Here is a 19,057-nt window from a genome sequence, read left to right on the forward strand (position 1 = left end):
GATAACCGAGTGGAAAGAGTATTAGGTTGCTTGAGATTTCACAGCCCTATGCAAATATCAGAAAGAGTGTGGTGGCTTAAAGGATAGCAAACAGATTTCACTGCAATCAATAGTACCTACATCTTTCAGACAAACACAATCCAGATAACCGGCTAATGAAACATGCAATACGCTAGAAAGACTGAAGACAAAGAAATCAACACGTGAGATTTTCTTAGACACAGAACCAAGTTATGTGTAGCCATATCCAAGGATAACGTCACCCTTGGACTATTCATTCTCATTTTAAGAGAAACAGAAATATAACCTTAGACGTTTTAAAAAATAGCACTTTCAAAACTAGAATTAATGGAGGACTTGCAGATGTACTTATTAAATAGGCTGTAACAGCCCTCTCATGTATATCAGCCAACATTCCAAGTCTTTATTAAAAATGCATAGATTTTGCAATAGCTTTATAATAGCGCCACACCCTTAATTCACAACAGAGCATGTTCTTACGGAATGGTTAATGAACAGGAAAAATTCTGAAGAAAGCAAAGACAATGCAAAAAGACAAAAGAGTAACACTATGTTTATCTATTCCTCCATAGCCTTCTGTCTTTAAACACTTCAATTTAGCCTTCCCAAAATTAGATGTATTGTTCCTAGCTGCTAAATGCACCTCAGCACTTAAGTCATCTTCTCACAACACCCAATAAAGAACCTTTCTTGACAAAAAGCACACAAGCAGAGAGCGTGGTGGCATAAAGAGCTTTTAGAAACACTGTCACTGGTAGGCGACATCCTCTTTGCTTCCTCTGAGACAAGTGCTAACTCCTAACATACCTGTGGCAGCACATGTCCCCTCAGGAGATTTTATTTAAAGATTTTGCTACAGAAATCAGCGACTGGAAGTGCTAGCAAAACACCTTTCCCTAGGGGAAGTCTTCCCAGCAAGCACGGATTTCCGAGAATGTGTGATTAACAATTTACTTTATCTGGTTCAGTTAATCTTGTCATAGATCTCTATTTTCCAATACATGTAGAATAATAATAAAAAAGGTGTAATAAAACAAGATGAGAATTATAATTTCTTTTTCCCTATACATCTCTTGCATACCTTGAAGTATTGCCAATCCTTGTATTCGTTCAGATTACAGTGTGTAATCATAATTTTGGATCCATCCGGTCCTTTAGTTAAGCACTGATCATACTGTATGAGTTGATTCGCTTCATTGATTCGGAAAAGCTAGCAGAAAACAAGATGCCACCTTTTTAACAGCTGTCTTGAAATAACACTTTAGAAACAGTGAAATACCAATGAAATTCCATCATTTAAAATATTCTCTGGTGTTATTACACCTATCTTTATTTTACATGATGTAACACATTTTTACTATCAGGACACTATATTTTGATAGCTTTCCTTTAGAAGGCTAAGAAACTTACCTAGCAGGAGAAAAATGATAAAAGTAAAGGGACACCTATTTGGGAGGTTTCTGAAAGTGTTTGTTAAAAGTCTTTGTATGATGTGATGTTTAAACAAGCCATTATCATTCTAAATGTTTGGTAGCAAGTCCTTGGTCTTGGACAGTAATTTCAGGTGAAGGCAGTAACATTCTGGTATTTTAGCCATGGAAGAAATCAAACTAATCCATACAAAAGATTATCTTAGCTACTTCTTGTGAAATAATCACTAGAGGTTTTTGGAGGTAGCATAAACAGAAAAAGTAGTTTAGGGAACTTTTGCATTAAATATCAAAGTAAAAGATAAATTTCCAAGGCGTATTAAGAATTAACCAAATATGATTTTTCAAAGAATCTTCCTGCGTATGATTTCAGGACTGCAGTGACACAACTTGCCTGGTTCAAGTCTACATCAGTACAAACACGGGTTTTAAATGCTGCAAAGTTATCCAGCTGAAAAGGGAGATGCAAATATAGAACAGCATGTTTGCCTGATAGTTTGCATAGGTTTGTGAAGACGCAGGTCAAACACAATAGTAGCTTGGATTGCAATCATCTATTAGTAATTATGTTCTGTCACTTAATTTGTAAATGAAGCGAGAAATTTATATTCAGTATTGTGTCTCCTGTGGTGGAAGGTGAGTTACTGCACAGAAGTATTTTATGCTTCCATTAGAGCAAAACAACTTTGTGAAATCACTAAGCTAGAGTAAGGGGGGGCTGTTTCCTGAAGGATTAATTATTAAGGGAGGATAAACGATGAATCAGCAGTGATGCTACCAGCTGCAGTTGTTCTATAATGCAGTGATAAGGTTACTTTAAAGCACAGTTCTCGCTTCCACATATACCTGCTTCTGTGAAAACAAGATTACGAATTTGCCTTCAATTCTGTGCAGTCTGTGTTTGAAATGATACTTTCAGATTCCTGTATTTAATCAATGTCAGTATGCTTATGAAAAACCTCTAGCTCCCATTTTCATAGCCAGCACATAAGTGACTTTATATGCAGACTTAAAAGAAAAATGACCTGTTATCACTCACTGAAAGCACTTCTCTTTCAACCTTGCCTCAGAATCACTTACCTGATTTCCTCCCATTCTATGGCACGGCCCCAATTCGACAACACCACCGTTGGTGTGGCCCATGCTATCGATACAGTAAGAAGTTTCAAAGCCTCTAATCTAGAAAAAAAAGGTTGTGCACTTTCAGTTAGTCTCAAGGAAAAATAAGCGTGAAGGAGTTCAGACAATTCCCACTTCTCTTTCAGACCAGAAACAGATACCTGCCAGATGGATACAAAAGAAGCCTGCATATGAAATTTAAAAAAATTTGTTAACTGTTGGAGATGGAGCTTCTAGCTGTCCAGACTAATCTGTGGGCTCTTACAGGAGTTACACTAATGAAACTAGAGTTGCAAAGCTCAGTTCCAAACTAACGACACTAAAGTGTAGGACTTTCAAGTATTTTAATTTATTCAATCTGCTATCAAAGCACGTTAGGTCTCTCGGATCATCATAAATAAAGGCACAGCTTGATGAAGTTGCTCTCATCCTGTGGTACACGTGAGGAGATAAACCTGATGGTGAGGAGCTGCAGACAGCGGTCATTAACTGCAGGCAGGAGCAGCCCCGTGGCCCGGCTGCTCAGCAGTCCGTTCTGCAGCAGCAATTACATGGGGAAAGGAAAGATGACACTGATGAGGGGCAGGCACAGGCACAAGGATAAAGAACACAAATCCTGCCAGAAAGCATGCCTTCCTTTGCTGCTGATTATCCCGTTCTCTTCTCAGAAGGATCAACAAACGGCTTTGAAAAGGCTTTATGGCAAAAAATAACTTTCTTGCCAAACCTATTTTCTTCACTGGAGCCTCTTTCTCCTTTGTGACTTCAGAAGGAAGCCTGAAGGACTAAGCTTAGCCCAGAGACCTGACTTCCAGACAGTGTTAGGGAAGATAAACCCCACGCTTTCATTCCTGACAGTTTGGAAATGCAATTAGTGCGATCTTACAAACATATGGGGAAAAAAAAAATATCTCAGATGTTGTAGGATAACTGTCAGCCAGCGAAGAGTTGAAGACAATTTCACAGAGGTCTCTGAACTTCAGTCTTTGCTGTTTCTGCTCTGGAGCTGTTCGCTTTTATCAGGGATGATTTCCCACAAGGTGACCATTATTATTTTATTCTCTTCAGATATTTTCACCCCAGTGCAGAGCAATACATAACAAGCATTTCTAACCCTTTATGTGAATTCAAAAGCAGATCTAAAGCTAATGCACTAACCTGATGCTTTGTGTCGGCTTTCAGATAAGAAATAAAGGTGGCATTGTTCACCTGGTCCCCAGATACAAGACTGTTTGTACCCTCTTTCCACCATGCACACACTATATATCAATAATTCCTCAGAGAAGTTAGAGATGACACATTCTTGGTCACATGAATATGCATAGATCTCTACTTTCTAATCCTCTTGAAGTTACAAAACCAGGTACATCACAAAGAAGGTTGTTCAGCTTGGTGGGACACACGACTCCTCCCCTGCTAGCAAGATGACTTTTTGGTTTTGCCCCTACTATCTTCAAAAGCGAAACTGATAGGAGAGACAGGGCAAGGCTGGACCATCTCAAAAAGGCCGAAAAATCATTTGAAGCTGGGAAGGAGACCTGCAGTAAGGGCTCCTCTAGGTGCGGGCTTACAGCGAGAAGGAAAGGGCAGGGTTCAACGACATGTCCTTTATCCATCTGGTAACATAACTAAGTGAAATCACCACTTTTGCTGAATTTTCTCTAAGTGAAAATGCCAAGTTTATAACTACACCCTTGATTTAGCAAAGTTGTACTCATATACATTAATGCTGGAAACAACTCTTAAAGAATCACATCAAATTATTACATGCAGGCAAGGGATTTACTGAGGCTGTACCAGTATGAGTACATCTCAGGCTTGCAAACATAGGCAGAATGTACTCTCTCTGTATTTCGCAACCTATTCTCTAAGACTACACCAAAAAAAAAAAAGGAGAGAGAGAAAAAAAGATTTTCACCTATTAATTTTTGCCCATACTCTAATACGAACCATTTTTTTTCTTTTAGAAATAAATAAATTCCAATTTTGGAGAAAAGAGCTTTAAACATAACTGAGGCCAGGGATAGATACAAAAATGAATCTTGAAAGAAACGTGGATCTAATTTTAAAGAAATTAAAAAGTAGCCTTTAAAAAAAGCCTTTTAAAAGCCTTTTTACTTAAAAAGTACCTTTTAAAGTAGCATTCTTTTTTTTCTTCTTTTTTTTTTTTTTCTCTTTGGTTATTTCTCTGTAGCCCTCTGGCCAGTATCACTTACATTGGTATAGCAGGAAACAAAGAGCCTGTTCTCAGATTGATGTCAAGTAACAATCGTTTCTTTTTGAATTCTGAACTTTAAAAAGAATCTTCCAAAAATAAACACAGGTTATGTGCTTTACATACCTCTCCCCATTCCACGTTTTTAGGTGGTAAGGGATAATACGATGTTATATCATATGCTATTTCTTCCATGAACCACTTAAAGCTTTTGCAGTTGTGATCTTCACGGAATTTTTTCAGCTCAGATATATCTCCATAGGGCAGCGCTTTTGTCTCTGGCCGACTGGCATAAAAGTAATCTTTGTATTCATCCCACCACACTTCTACAACTCTGACATAGTTCTGTGAAGAAGAACGACATTGCTATTATTTCAGTGCATGCACAACAGGTCAGACACAATAACGTGTCAATTTCACAGATTTAAAAGATTTCTTCTCTTAAAAACCATAATAGCATGAAATTATTATATAGCAATAATATTTTGTCATCTTCAGCAGATTATGACACACAGGACTACTATTTTCAAACGAGAGTTTAGGTGTGAAACCAGTATAATAAACTGGCTTAATGAGAGTACAAAGTCTTCTCCTAAGTTTTTTTGTTTGCTTGTTTGTTTTAAATAAGGACTCTTCAGTAACTGGTGCAATAAATGTTGCAATCATTTGCTAAGTACCAGAACTGCAATTTAGAGTTTGCATTCAACTTCTACAATTTAAATATCCAGAATGATATGCTTTAGTCCACTAAGAGTGAAAAAAAAAAGTCTTAAACAGGCCAGCTATGAAACACCAAGGAGATTTTATATTCCCATGCACCCTGAGTGAAGTATTTTATTGTTGCTTGTTAGGATAGAAGGGTGTCTGAAGAGGGAGAAAGATATTCCTCTCTACTACCTTGTACATAGAAGCTGCTTACTACGTAAGAACATTCAGCAGTGCTTCGTTTCATCCAGTAAGCAGACGAGCTGACTCATGTAAGGAGTTTAGATACACAGAAGATGTTTTTGATCAGATTTTTCAGATTAGTGGAAGGGTTTTATAATTTCAGACAAGCTTGCCTGCACTGAAAAATGAGCTATCATTTACAAGCCCCCTTCCCATTGCCCTTTTTCTCTGTCACTATGCCCAGCTACCCTCCATAGTACTGTTCCTACTGTTAGCTTGATCAAAAGGTTAATCAATTGACCTTATTAATAAAGGATATATTTCTTTTGTGCGTGCTATGTTAGTTTTCTCCTGTGAAGCTTTGCTGGGACACTCACTTTTGAACAGAAACAATTGCTAGCTTGATTCAAGCCATAGTCTCTAAACCCGTAAATGTGTAGTTGTCATCACATGTAACTTTTAGGATGATGTCTGGGCGACCGGAATTTACAAAGATCTAGGTCTTTAGGAGTGGGATTTGGAAATACCAAAGCACTGCACAAGAGGAAGCTTAAACTTGGCAATAAGAAACCTTAGCAGGAGGGTCCTCTCCCTTCCTGCTTGTAGGTGTAAGCTTATACAAAAAAATTTTCTCTTGATTCAAGTTCTGTCTTTGGATACAGACAGGCAGCCGACTCTTTCCTAGAGGTGCTGTCTACTTTTAATACCATGGCTTGAACAAAACTTCTGAGCCTATGAGGTGCCTGAGGAGTTACCAATGTTTGCGACCAAGTGCAGAGCACAGCATTTTCCCAGGTGTCATCCTCTGCTTCTTAATTTACAGATGCAGTCACAAAATTCTGAGAGATGCTAGAGCATTCACTAATCCAGAGAGAACCTGGGACACCACCCTTTCAGGCCAGTGGGGGACTGCAAACCCATGATCACCATGTGGATGAACATCTTAGCTTTAGACGCTAAATACCTTTGGATGAAGTGCTCTTTAAATTGCTACTGATAATTTACATAGATTTATTTAAATCTGTTATCTTAAATCAGCAAAATAATACCTTCAGTGTAGGAGAAGACCCAACATAGACAGGGGGTGGATTTCCTTGCCAACCCTGGAGACGATAGATGTGTCCAACACGGGAACAGGGGACAAACAACAGTTTTCCCCCACACTGCCAGATCTACCAGTTCAAGCAAAGATGCAGATATTAATATACATGCACAGGAATTTAAGACAGATAAATACGTAGCAAATTTTGAAAGAGATGTCAGCTACTTCTGTTACTATACCACCATGTGATACATTTAAATATTTTTTTATGTCAGACATAAGCATAGACATAATATGACTGAAATGAAAGGAAATTAAGACGTATTGAGTACGTCTTCAACTCCAACATGAAATTACTCGACTAAAGTAATTTTTCAAAAAGCTTTTAAAATAGTTTGCCACCTCATTCCATTGCTATTTTAAAAGACCAGTAATGAATGAGTGAACAAAATCTGGATAGAGTAATTTTTAAAATGACAGAATCAATATTTTGATTTTATTGGAGCAATTCACATAGCGTCACTAAGATGGGTTTTGGTTAGATGCCCATCACATTTAAGATTTCCTTAATAAAGACCAGTAGGAAATAACAATGCATTTGGTGACCGTGTTCCAACCAAGTACAAACAGATTTTTTTTTCAATGGTAGTAGCTGAAAATAAAACTGGGGAAAGCTAACTACCATTCTGAAACTCCTTCCCACCCACATGTCCTTAGATAATCCATCTATTTGTGGGAGAAAGAAAACACACCTAAATAATTTGAATTTAATCACTTATAGCTTTGACAAGGTTAAAATGTAGCATCAAATCCAAATTCAAGCTAACTTTGTGGACGTTCCAAAACAGACTGAATTCCAGGTTAAAAATTAGACTTAACATTATTAGGAAAGATGGGCAGAATACTTCCTTCACTGCATATGTTTTATCATCATATTAATTTTCATAAAAGCTTGATTAAAAAAATGATATGCAAAGCAATTTTATTCGCTATCTAGGAGTCAGCATGCAACACTGATAAATGTTATTTAGTTCTGAAGATTGGTTTTGATCTACATGAAACCAATTTGGAGGTCTCTACATAATCAGCAACAACTATCCACTTCAATTACAAAACTACTGTATGCAATTTCAATCATGATTTAGATCTAAGCAAGACGGGGAATTAGAAGGATAAAGACCCTGTATATGTAATATCCTCAGTAACTGCCTTTTGCATATGGATTTACAGCTGAGCAAGTGCACTCAGAGCTTTCCTCAAAATCATCAACAGCAAGAGTAGCTGGGGAGCTCTGAATGTACTTTTAGTAAATTTCAGCTACAATTTCACAGATCACTGCTGAGGATATTAGATGTCTCCACTTTCGTTTCTTAATTGGGACAGATTCCTGCTGTCTGCCACTTGTGTCATTACGAATACTGAAGCTACCAGAAGCTAATGATCATCATCTTACATTTCCTGCTAACTGAAGAGCGTGCATATGCCTGGGATTTAAAATAAAATCTTCTGCAATGATTATGAATTATGCAGTTAGTGCTTCAATTATGAAGACTTCTCTTGTAGAGAAGTTCTTGAAATTTTGAAAAGTACGTGAGACCATTCTTCATCCAGAAAAATGGCAAGGAGAAAGAAACCAGGACAGATTACTTCTGGTTGCATCCTTGTATACTTTACATGCATCTATGCACAAACCAAGTGCTTCTTTTTCTCTTCTGTTAGAAAAAACATTTTTCTATACACACATACACACCCTGAGAGCACTCGGGTTTCCCCCCTCCTCTATCAAATTTGCCAGTCTGGTTTCAGGCTGGATATTCAAGGGAGCGTGTGTGATCCCAAACCATTACTGAAATCTAGATTGCTCAGCACTCGGGTCTCTTCACTAAGCCATCTCTCTGACAGCTCCTGACCCTAAGTCTGCAAGGATGCCAAGAGGAAAGTTTTTAGTATTTAGTGTTACCTTGTAAGAAATTTCAAAATTTTCACCACCCCAGATCTGAAGTCCTGGATCATAGAGACCAAGTTCAAAGAAGAAATCGCGCTCAATGGCAAACAATCCACCGGCCATTGCGGGGGACCTGAAAGAAGAATACAGTGTAATTCCTCCTGTCAAAAGGATTAGATAACATTCAGAGAAAGCACCAATCAAGGAAGCAATTTGCTGTTAACATGTAATAAAGATTAGATTAATGGCAATACACTGAAAAATCTTAAAGCTTTGTCATAAGCTTCCAGTGGTTTCCTGAAATGACGTGTATATTTTTAGTGAGGTTGCAGATTTTATCTGTTTTTTTTTTTTTTTTTTTTAATTATACAAAATTTTGTTCAGAGTTACCATTCAGCAAGCCACCATGCTTCTATTAGAAAAATGCTAGGCGTCATTGTGGCAAGACATTTCTCACTGAACAGACATTCAAGTTTCTGATACAAGGGATGAGACCATATAACATACTTAAGTTTATGTTCTGCAGAGCTGCCACATTGAAACTGATGTTTACTTACTGTTAAACAAGCAACAGAGTTTTCCTGGTTAAATGATGCTTTTTACTTTTTCCCTCTGGCTCTTTTTCTACCCTCCATCACGTGAGACACTTTTCATTACCCTCTGTGAAATTTTTAAGAGGGGCTGGATTAAGGCATACAAGGTTTCCATTTTGGTTTAATTTTTTTTTTTAAAAGGCTTTGTAAATCCCTCTACATATGCCAAAGTTCAATTAACAAGTTTTAATGTGTCAAAAAGATGCTGTGACTAGGATTGGAACATTTGTGCAGAGCGGCTCTAACCAAAACTCTCTGGCAGCTTGCTTACATGGAAATAGAGTAGAATACGTTAAGCCATTTCCTGCACACATACCAAACATTTTCCCCCTAAGGATCAATAAATATATAAAAAACCCTAGTGGATAAACCTGCAGTCCCCGCTAGGTTGGGGATTGAAAATGGTGGTAAGGAAAAGGTGACTTGGGATGGCCCGCAGCATGGCAAACTTAGCTGCGCTCCAGACTGCCTGATCAGATGCTGAGTGCCTCCTGAATGCCCCCTTCCTTCCTCTCGTCTGCTTATGGGATTTTCCTCCAGCCCTGCTGCTGCCCCAGAGGGACTGGAGGGTCAGGAAGCCAGTAAGCACGGCGGGGAGAAGCACATGGCACCGCACAGCCCTGTGGCTCGCTTGCACTGCTGGCTTCCCTGAGCACTGTAAAGACCTGGCAAGCGCGGAGAGGCCTTGAATGCCAGAGTATCGGTCTTGGCTTTTAACACATGGTCAAGTTTGTTAAAGAACACAGTAAAATCCACATAAGCTCAGTAGTTTATTTTACAAGATACAAAGGGGTAAGCACAGTATTTTTGAAAGTGGGATTTGGTCCTGGGGCGATTCTCCCCCATTACCAGAAGTAGTTTCTGCGCTTTAAGGTGTTGAGGATTTTTTTCATTATTGTTTTGTTTTCTTTTTAAATTAGGCAATCATGTCTACAATTTAAGCAAAGCCGTTACTTGGTCTTACACGCCTTGTTTTTTCTGCAACAAAACGCCTACAGCCTGGCCATAACCGATGCAGGGAACATCTCTTTTTAGAAAAGGCACTGTAACTATCAAAGTATTATTAAAAATAAAGTCATCTTTTAAACCGTTCTGAGAACATGTGTTGTGTGTTTCTGGGAACAGTTTAAAGGATTTTAAGACCTGTTTGGATGGTAAACACAGAGCACAACAGTGATGTTTGAAATAGTTTATCCTCCTCTGAGCGAGTATTAAAGTTTCAATGTGGACAGCCTTGTCAGAAAATGGTATTATTTAGATTGTACACAAAACAGATCAAAGCTTCATAACTTCCTTGCATGTGTTGCCATTTTAGCAAAGAACAACCATGGGTGAGGAGAGGGAATTACCATCATAAGTTCTTACAGTGCTTAAATCATATATACAAGCAATAGAAGACATTACATTCTGAAGATGTGAAGATTGCTTTCAAATGTAGTAACACGATTAGTTAAGTGTGAAGGGGAAAGTAATAAAAAACAGCAGAACCGCAGCCTCCCAGTCTTGAAAAGCAATCCAGAAATGTAAGCTAGGGTTTCTAGCCAGTTTCTGTTTGCAGGGAAGAAAACATATACCCCCCTACAAAGCCAAAGAAAAAGGTGGGACTTGTGTGAAAATCATTGGAGTTTTCCCAGAAAATAAGTTTTGGTTTTCTTCAAGTTATATGTATTAAAGTAAAATCCCCAAGCAAATTCAAACCTTAGAAAATATCTAGCCAAAATTCTTAAATAGCATGCATCTTTGTCAGATGTGATCTATTATGAAGCAAGTGGGAGAAACATGACAAAAGGCTTTTTTCTGATGGACATGCATAACCCACGAGCTGTATGCATGCATCAAGCCACGAAAGCAACCTACAGATTTTATGCATTACCAGCTGTTACAAATACTCACAGCATGCTCATTATTTCAAATCAAATGATTAAATAAGAGCTTTTGTTTCCAACACTACTTTTCAAAAATATCATAGCTAAATAAAGTTTTCCCTGGAAACAAAGTCATACAATGCTTTCTCTCACCAAGCAAAACCACGTTATTCTGATGTACACCCTATTAACCACACAAGAGCAGGAGTGGAGAGGCAGCGGAAGGTAGCAAAGTTATTTTGGTCAAGTAATCAGTTGCAGCAAACAGGTCTGATTAAACAAAGCAGCTGTCGTGGTTAGCAATACGAAGATTTTCAGGCTTAAAAGTACATGCAAGTTTTAGTGGATCAATAGCTACTTAAGAAAAAAGAAACAGGTAAGTGATTTAGTGATTACCGATACGGTTCGGTTTTTGTCTTTCTTTTTTCCTTCTCTTGCTTGGTCAAGGGAACCCTCTTCCATAGCATACTCCAATCCCACGCTCCTCTAGCAAACCCATCTTCGTCACCACCCCCTTGCGGCACAATCTTATAAGTGTTGCCATCTATGACATCTATCAGTGGCACAGTGCATGTGGTTCTGCGGGGCGGCGGATGGTGGTAGGGAGGATGCGGTTATGTGCAGGGACCCGCGTGGGACGCGTGCGCCAATCGTGGTTCATGGGAGAAGAGGGAGGAGGGAAGAAGGAAAGGCTTTAGACAGTTATTCATTACAATTTGCGACACGTAAACAGCTTTCTTTACCGATAAGGCTCAGTTTTATGTTTTCGTTTGGATTTTTCCTTGTGGCTTAACGGAATTCGTTTCCATAGCAAACTCCAGTCCCAGGCCCCTCTGGCAAAACCATCTTCATCCCCACCTTGTTGTGGCTCGATGGAATAATCATTCCCATCTATGTAATCTATTAGAGGTACAGTACATGTAGTTCTGAAATGTTTATAGAAGGGAAAGAAAGAGCAAGATACAATTTAAGAAGAGTAAGAGTAATCTGTCTAATCTGAAATTTACACCATCAATTATTAATCTCATCGAGTATTTTATATGAAAAGTCACTCGTAAACATTATTTGCAAAAGGAGGCCTCATTAGAAAAAAGAGAGAGGTTTTTCTTTATGTTGTTTTAAGACATTCTGAAAGCAGAAAAGTTCAGTCCAAAATGCTAATACATCAATTCATTTATAGTTTTTCCTATATGTGTTCTTCTTGACATTGGTCTTCTAAGAAAGCATTGCTGGAGGCAACAGAGGAGCCTTTAGAGGGCTAAGACTCTCACAGTATTATTATTTTCTATAATTTCTATTCATACCAGATCTTAGCTGCCAATAAGTATGATAAACACTTTACTAGTGCAAATATGGACGTTCACTGTTCTGTCCAACAGTGCTGCAAATCCAGCCTTTAAGGATAAAAAATATGTTATTGGTGTTCTTTTAGCAACAGCCTAAAAGAATTTTTCTTTTTAAATTTGCAATGTGCTCCTCATTGTGATCTGTCATATACGGCATTTGACAAGGAAAAGACATCATCTTGTTATTCTCCCCGAATTCTCCCAGTGACCAAACTGTAATCTTATTTACTTCTTACAGCGCTTCCATCTTTTTAAGACAAATCCTGTATGAGATTGGAAAAACACGTGGGGGAGGCGACAAGAAGCAATAACGCCATGCTCTTCCCTTGGGTGCTGAGGGACCAGCATGCTGTGCCCGGGGAGAGCGCTTGGATGGAGGCTGCAGAGCTGCCAGCGCCTCCTGCACCCGCATCCTCTGCGGTCAGTGCCGGAGGAGCCTCTGCAGCTGTCTCCTCCTCCCACCTCTATGGCATGTAAAACAGTAATGCACACTCAGTGGAAGCACGTGAACGTTTTTAACTTCTATCTAGTTATAAAACTCTTGAGATCACAGGAGCTTTAAGTCCCTGTTAAATCAGAACTCTTACCGTTACTCCTCCTCTGACCCAAAATCACAATTTTGTTTAGTTATAATAAACACTTTGCTTAAATCAGGGTCCTTACTCGGCTACAACAGAACACTTTTGTAACTGTCCCTCAGATCACTGCAAAAGACAAGAATTGTTTTATATTTAATCTACAATAAGCACAATATTCAGTATACCTATTGAAATGAACTATCTGGAAATTTACTTGTCTATTTTCCTTCCTCCTTACATAGCTTTTTCGCTAGGAGCTGACAAAACCTTAATTCAGCAAATACTGACATAGTTTGAAATAGATATATATTGATATAGATATACAACATATGGATTTGAATTTGAAAAGCGTGGATTGTTACTCTGACTTTTCCTTCCTAAGAGGCCAGGCATTGGAAATCATAGTAGAACATTACCTGTCCTTGGATATAGGAGCTATAAGTGGCGCATACCAATTAATTCCCACCTCACAATGGGCATCAAGGTAAACCAAAACCTTCAAAAGAGAAAAACAAGGAAGCAGATGTACAGTCACTTTTATCTCTATACAGGGTATCACAAAGATTTAATTAAGTTTATTTTACACTGCCATACTTTAATATTAGAGACAGAAAAATGAAGTTTAAAAGGAGTAAAATTAAAAATATGTATTATATAAGACTTGTTTGTGAGCTGGTTCCTACCTGTCCAAGTTTAGCCTTCTGGGCTCCAATGCTTCTAGCTTGGATTAAACCTTCTCTCCTCTCATTTCGAAATACCTTCACTAGGCCGTTCCACTGTTTAATGTAGTCATCTAGTCTCTCCTTTAAGTGAGCTACAAAATAACAAAGAAAAAAATATTTGAGTGAAGTTTAGTAATAATCAGTTTTGTATTCTTAGTGTAACTCAAATCCATCTCTATTTAACAATGCATACAGACATAGAGGATTTACAGAATCTTGAATTCAACTACTTGTGCTGCTGTTCACAAACACTAAACCTGAAGGGATCAAGCCTTGGAGCTCCCTGGCTTTGTGGCACAAGTTTGTCCTTTTAAGTTACATTTAAAGAAAAATCAGGTGAAGTTGTCCACACCACAGGGGAGCTGGGTGAAAAATTATCAGTCACTTCAATATACCACAGAGTGACTTTCACGTCTTCATGTGTATTTCGACCACATAGACCAACAGAGAAGTTTCTACACTTCAGCATATGACCTTTCCTCATCAGATGTCACGTATATAGTAGGAAGCAGCATAACTTTTCAGTTTAACATTTTTCTTCACTAACTCTCTTTTTGACTTACAAAATTGTGTGTCAGTCTATGAAATCTGGAAACCTGAGACAAAAGCCCACCATACTCAAGTCATTCCCCTCCCTCATCTAGATCTGTCTCCACTTGTGGTGGTGGTGCTTTCAATTAAAATAATAAAAGGAATAATTGGAGGGCCAAAACTGCAGTGGATGAGCTGTAGCTCTTCATACTGATGATCACGCTACAAACCTACAGAATGAAAAACGGACAGGAACACTTTAGCCAAAGGGACTTGGTCAGTAAAGGGATGAGTTAACACATAAGAATCAAATTTGGCTACACTTAAATGCTTACAGATCTGGATTTGCACATTGAGCTTTGCCAAACTAATCTGGAAACCACATTCCTACCACACAAATTGAAAAAAGGATGCAAGTGTTGCATAATATTTTTGCACAGCTGATTCTGTTGAGAAAATTCAGAAAGGCAGAAGGGCTGGCAGTCAGGCGCTTGCAGTTTGAGGCTACACTAATTTAACTACTGCTGTTCATTTGAAATCTATTTTTGTACTGAAAGGCTGGAAAGAATGGCCTCCAGCTCCAGGATCTTGCAGAGGGGACCCAAAAGGAGCCACCTAAGCTAGAGCAGAGGCACTCACAGCAGGTCTGCACCAGCTTGGAGGGGCAGGCAGGTGACGTGTCTGGGCTGACCTAAGAGCATGCTGCCATGAAGAATGGCAGGTCTTTCTCCTCCTCTACTGCTCCTGGCTCCTCCAGGAGCCTATTCTACACTCAGCACCAGCACTGAATCTTGGGGCCACACAAGCCATTCGTCTGGCAGAAATCAACCTGAAAAGTATTTTTTTGCTGGGTAAGGTGGCTCTGTTTCCTGTTTGGGCAAACACCAGACATGGGACAAGGTGGCATGGCCAGGAGAAGGGGAATGTATCCATCAAGGTGCTTCAGCTACAGCATTGTCTGCACCCTGAGTTGAAATGACTGAAGTCTGGAGTTTGCTGCACCTTACATTTCAGTACATTTTCTATTCTTACCAAAAGTATTCAAAAACTGTCTAGTTTAAACAGAAGCTACATATAAATAATTGAAATGTGAATGTTTATTTCTTAAAAGTGAAGTTTCCAAACTTGAAAATTCAGCAGTTCTACCAAAGACCAGAAAATATTCCAAACCAGTAATCTTTTAATACTGGTATTATACCTCCTCTTCAACTTTATAAAAAAAAAAAAGGTTTTCTCAAGCGAAAGTTTTGTGTAACCTCTTCTCCTTTCCCACACACATTTACAATGTCTTTTGTAAACCCTTGTGCATTAGAAAAACTTCGAGAGTATATAAATATCAAACTAGAGAAAGAAGAATTTTATCACTTATGCTCCATAGAATAACATGCCATGTATTATATATAGAATATGTGATATGATAGCTGTTATATACATTTTTAAAGGCTAAATTCAAGAGAGTTATGAGGTCATCCTGAAATGGTACTACGAGAATCTCTATATCACATCACACCATCATTTATTCTGCAAATTCCAAATACATGCTACAGAAGGACTGTCAGGAATGTTTCAGAGTTTTTAAACCCTGAAGTTATTTCCAGCTCTCCTGCCTGTGAAGCCAAATGTTTTAGTTATCAAATGTTCAACTATGTAAGGTTCACAGGGAGCTGTAAAAACCTGTAATATTGATTGTGTAAAGCTTTTCTACAGCGTAAGTCTCAGGACTTTGCAGTCCATTATCTGAAACTGTGCCAGGGCTAGCAGCAAGTGCTATTTCCCACAGGAAAACTGAATTTCCCGCTTTCCCATACTATAAGGACTTGGCTTTGCGAGGCTGCGTGACAGTAGTGTATAAAAACCTGATCCCTTTACAGTTAGAAACACTGTTTTGCCAGTATTAAATGTCGCTCACCTAAAAGGTATATTTATGATATCTGTCAACAGCCTCAAAGTATTTTATTTTCTGTTTGAAAATGTCTACTTTACCCCCCCAAAGTACTACAACCACCAATCTGGTCTTCCCTTGTTTGGGTGGTTCTCCCATGTCTCAGTGCATGATTACAGCATGAATCAATGCTTTTAAAAAACACGTCCTTTCTCCAAAAAGCATTAGGCGCTGCAGATTACAACGTGGGGTGGGGAGGAGGAGAGCTCTGTTTTTCTTCCTTGGCTCATGGATGTCATTTCAAGAACTAGAGAAACGGTACCAGAAGCCCTCCCTCAAGCTCCCAGTGCCCTGTGCTCTAACGCTGCTGGTGCAGAGCTCTCAGTTTGAATACGGGTGCTCATTCACGCTTCAGTTCCCCCCCTGCCCCGTGAGCACTATTAAGCAAGCTAATAAAAACGCTGTTACCTGTCTATGCTCATTACTTCCCATTTTTGTTATCATAGGGGATGCTGCATCAGACAGCCATAAAGAAAAAACACCTAAATGCAAAACGCAGACAAATCCTTTGAACACTACTGTGAACACTGCCATGTTCGTAGTCACTCTTCTTAGATGCATGGGCTACAAAACAGAGATGCACCACTGAGATTTTGACCTGCATTCTTCAGAAAGAAATACTGCTGGTAAGTAAATGTGTAACAACTAGTTGCTGCAGACATACCCACAATTGCACTTGCAGAGAGCTGCAGGAAACCCCACGTTAAGAGCCCTTGCTGCCCTGCCAGACCAGCTGCATTCTTTGCACAGCTAGTGCTTGCAGCAAAATAGTTTTGATCTGTACAAGAAACTCTGAAGCAGAGAATATATGGGCAGCAGTGTGGCCAGGCCAACAGTGCGGTAGCTCTGCAACGCTTTTTCGATTCTAGTACACATTAGTGCAGGGTTTTCCACTGAAAATATCGGAACTAGCATAATTCAATTAGCTTGGCATCATCTCCCTGTTACTGTTCTCTCTGTGTTTGGCAACGAAAAAAAATTCTGGATCTGAATTCAGCACATCTCTCAGTGCAGCTCAACTGTTTGCAGAAGAGATGACGGAAGGAAGGCAGTGTCAAACAGCAAACAGACTGCTCCCAGCTGACTTTATACAAAGAACTCAAATGAAAATAACATTTTCCGAGTGTTGCAACTGTTTCTCCCTGTAAGGTATGTAAGGAAAGGCAGACACAGAGCAAGTGGCCTGAAAGCAGGAGGGGAAGGAGAAAGTCCTGAACTTCAATCGGCACCACCTCTGTTCTGGCCGAAGAAGAAAAAACCCTGAACAGCTCTGCTATGGGGAAGGGTGTTTGTGTTTCGCAGCTCTCCTAACAACTGGAGATCTCTTTAGGCAGCTTGGCACGCTGCGCAGGCTGTACTAGCTCATGCTTTTCTCTGGGGGAGAAAGAAGTGGAGCGAGATTTTCCTCCCTCAGCCATTTTTTTCATCTAGAATGCAATTTGAATTATTGAAATTAAGTTAATTATGTTTACCAAGTAATAGCCTAAAGCACTTTAATGAATTTTTATAGGGAAATAGTGCAGTTGCAGCAAGGTGTTCAGAGTCATTCCAGTCCCTGCTTGTTTTCGAGTCACTCGCAGATGAGAACATTTCATCTTGTGCTTGCTTTACTCAATTTTCCAACCTAAAGTTATTTGGGAAAATGAAGTGTGGGAAAAATAAAGACAAGGGTCTGCTGGGTGTTAGTTCTAGGCTAGCTGTATCTGCTAGCCATGCTTATGTGAGCAAAGAGCATAAGTTCTGCGTTCCAAAACAAATTTCTTGAAAAATACTACCTTTATTTAATAATAATCAGGTACTGAAAAACTGTAGCACCAGTTATGCCAAACTCATTCTGTAAATTACATATATATAGCATGGAGTTAGCTATGACTCATGTGCAACCCAAACACTGAGCCCAATCATTAGTAAAAGCCTGGTAAAGTTTCTAGAGACCATCAGCATTGTAGTTACTTTATGCTGCTCACTCGGGCAGCCCTTGAACAGCTCTGAAGGAAAGCTGTGATCTCAGCCGAAAAGGAAACACACAGTACATGTCTGCTGACTGAATTATTAAAATTATATCCCTTAGGAGAGAAGACATGTTTGTTTTATAGCGTGTGTGTATATCTAAGCCAAATTCTCAAAGGCTGTAAAGGATACGGGAGACTATAATGTAACATTCAGTATCTTTATTAGACTAAGCCAGATGTAGTCAAGTTTACAATACAGGTAACTTTTCCTCTCCTGTAAAAACAAACAGGAAATGATACCTACCCACGGGTACGAAGTAAAAATTAGTATGCATTAGTTATCTTTAATAGCAACTTATACTCAAAAAAGTCAGTCCCAACTACATGATGATTTCAGACATAGGGTTTATAGCGGGCAGAACAGCAGAAAACAACTCCTGCTGTGAGGCTGGAGCTGGGACAAGCCCAGATCACTTGATAAAAGGGAGAGCCTCAGCACAAAAAGTCATCTGCTTTCCATGCTACTGCCCAATTCAGCTATTGCACAAACACAGAGGAGGGCAAAGGGAGTGTATCCTATGCTCCTGACCAGCTCAAACTTGCTCGTACTCCTAAAAGCGTACCCTGGCTCATCACCATCATCTAAAAGAAATTGTCATCGTATACCCTTAAAGTTTTGACAAAATGATGGATTAGTCCTGCCGAGAAACTGCCCTGCAAAATCAGAGCCGTGTAGCATTATATGACATGTAAAGGGCAAAGATTTGAAACCATGATTTTTCACAGTGGTAGAGCTATTGAAGACATTCTCTTTTCATCTCAGATTTTCATTTCCTACAAATTTTTATCCTACCAAAAGTCTATGTAT

General features: G+C 39.1%; 1 protein-coding gene across 2 annotated transcripts in view; it reads right to left on the minus strand.

Moving 5' to 3' along the window:
* Positions 1–19,057, minus strand: part of GALNT7 (polypeptide N-acetylgalactosaminyltransferase 7) — a 72,083-nt gene that overhangs the window by 3,798 nt on the left and 49,228 nt on the right. The window contains exons 4-11 of one of the 2 annotated variants that reach the window (XM_040555409.1): positions 13,726–13,856; positions 13,459–13,538; positions 11,515–11,697; positions 8,676–8,793; positions 6,723–6,845; positions 4,912–5,130; positions 2,532–2,630; positions 1,103–1,231 (exon numbers count right to left, since the gene is read on the minus strand). In XM_040555409.1, coding sequence (XP_040411343.1) covers positions 1,103–1,231; positions 2,532–2,630; positions 4,912–5,130; positions 6,723–6,845; positions 8,676–8,793; positions 11,515–11,697; positions 13,459–13,538; positions 13,726–13,856 — 1,082 coding nt within the window. Of the gene's footprint in view, positions 1–1,102; positions 1,232–2,531; positions 2,631–4,911; positions 5,131–6,722; positions 6,846–8,675; positions 8,794–11,514; positions 11,698–11,861; positions 12,045–13,458; positions 13,539–13,725; positions 13,857–19,057 lie in introns of both variants that reach the window. The other variant, XM_040555408.1, reaches the window with a different exon arrangement.

This window comes from Cygnus olor, chromosome 4 (assembly GCF_009769625.2).
Source record: "Cygnus olor isolate bCygOlo1 chromosome 4, bCygOlo1.pri.v2, whole genome shotgun sequence".
NCBI classification, from domain to species: Eukaryota; Metazoa; Chordata; class Aves; order Anseriformes; family Anatidae; genus Cygnus; species Cygnus olor.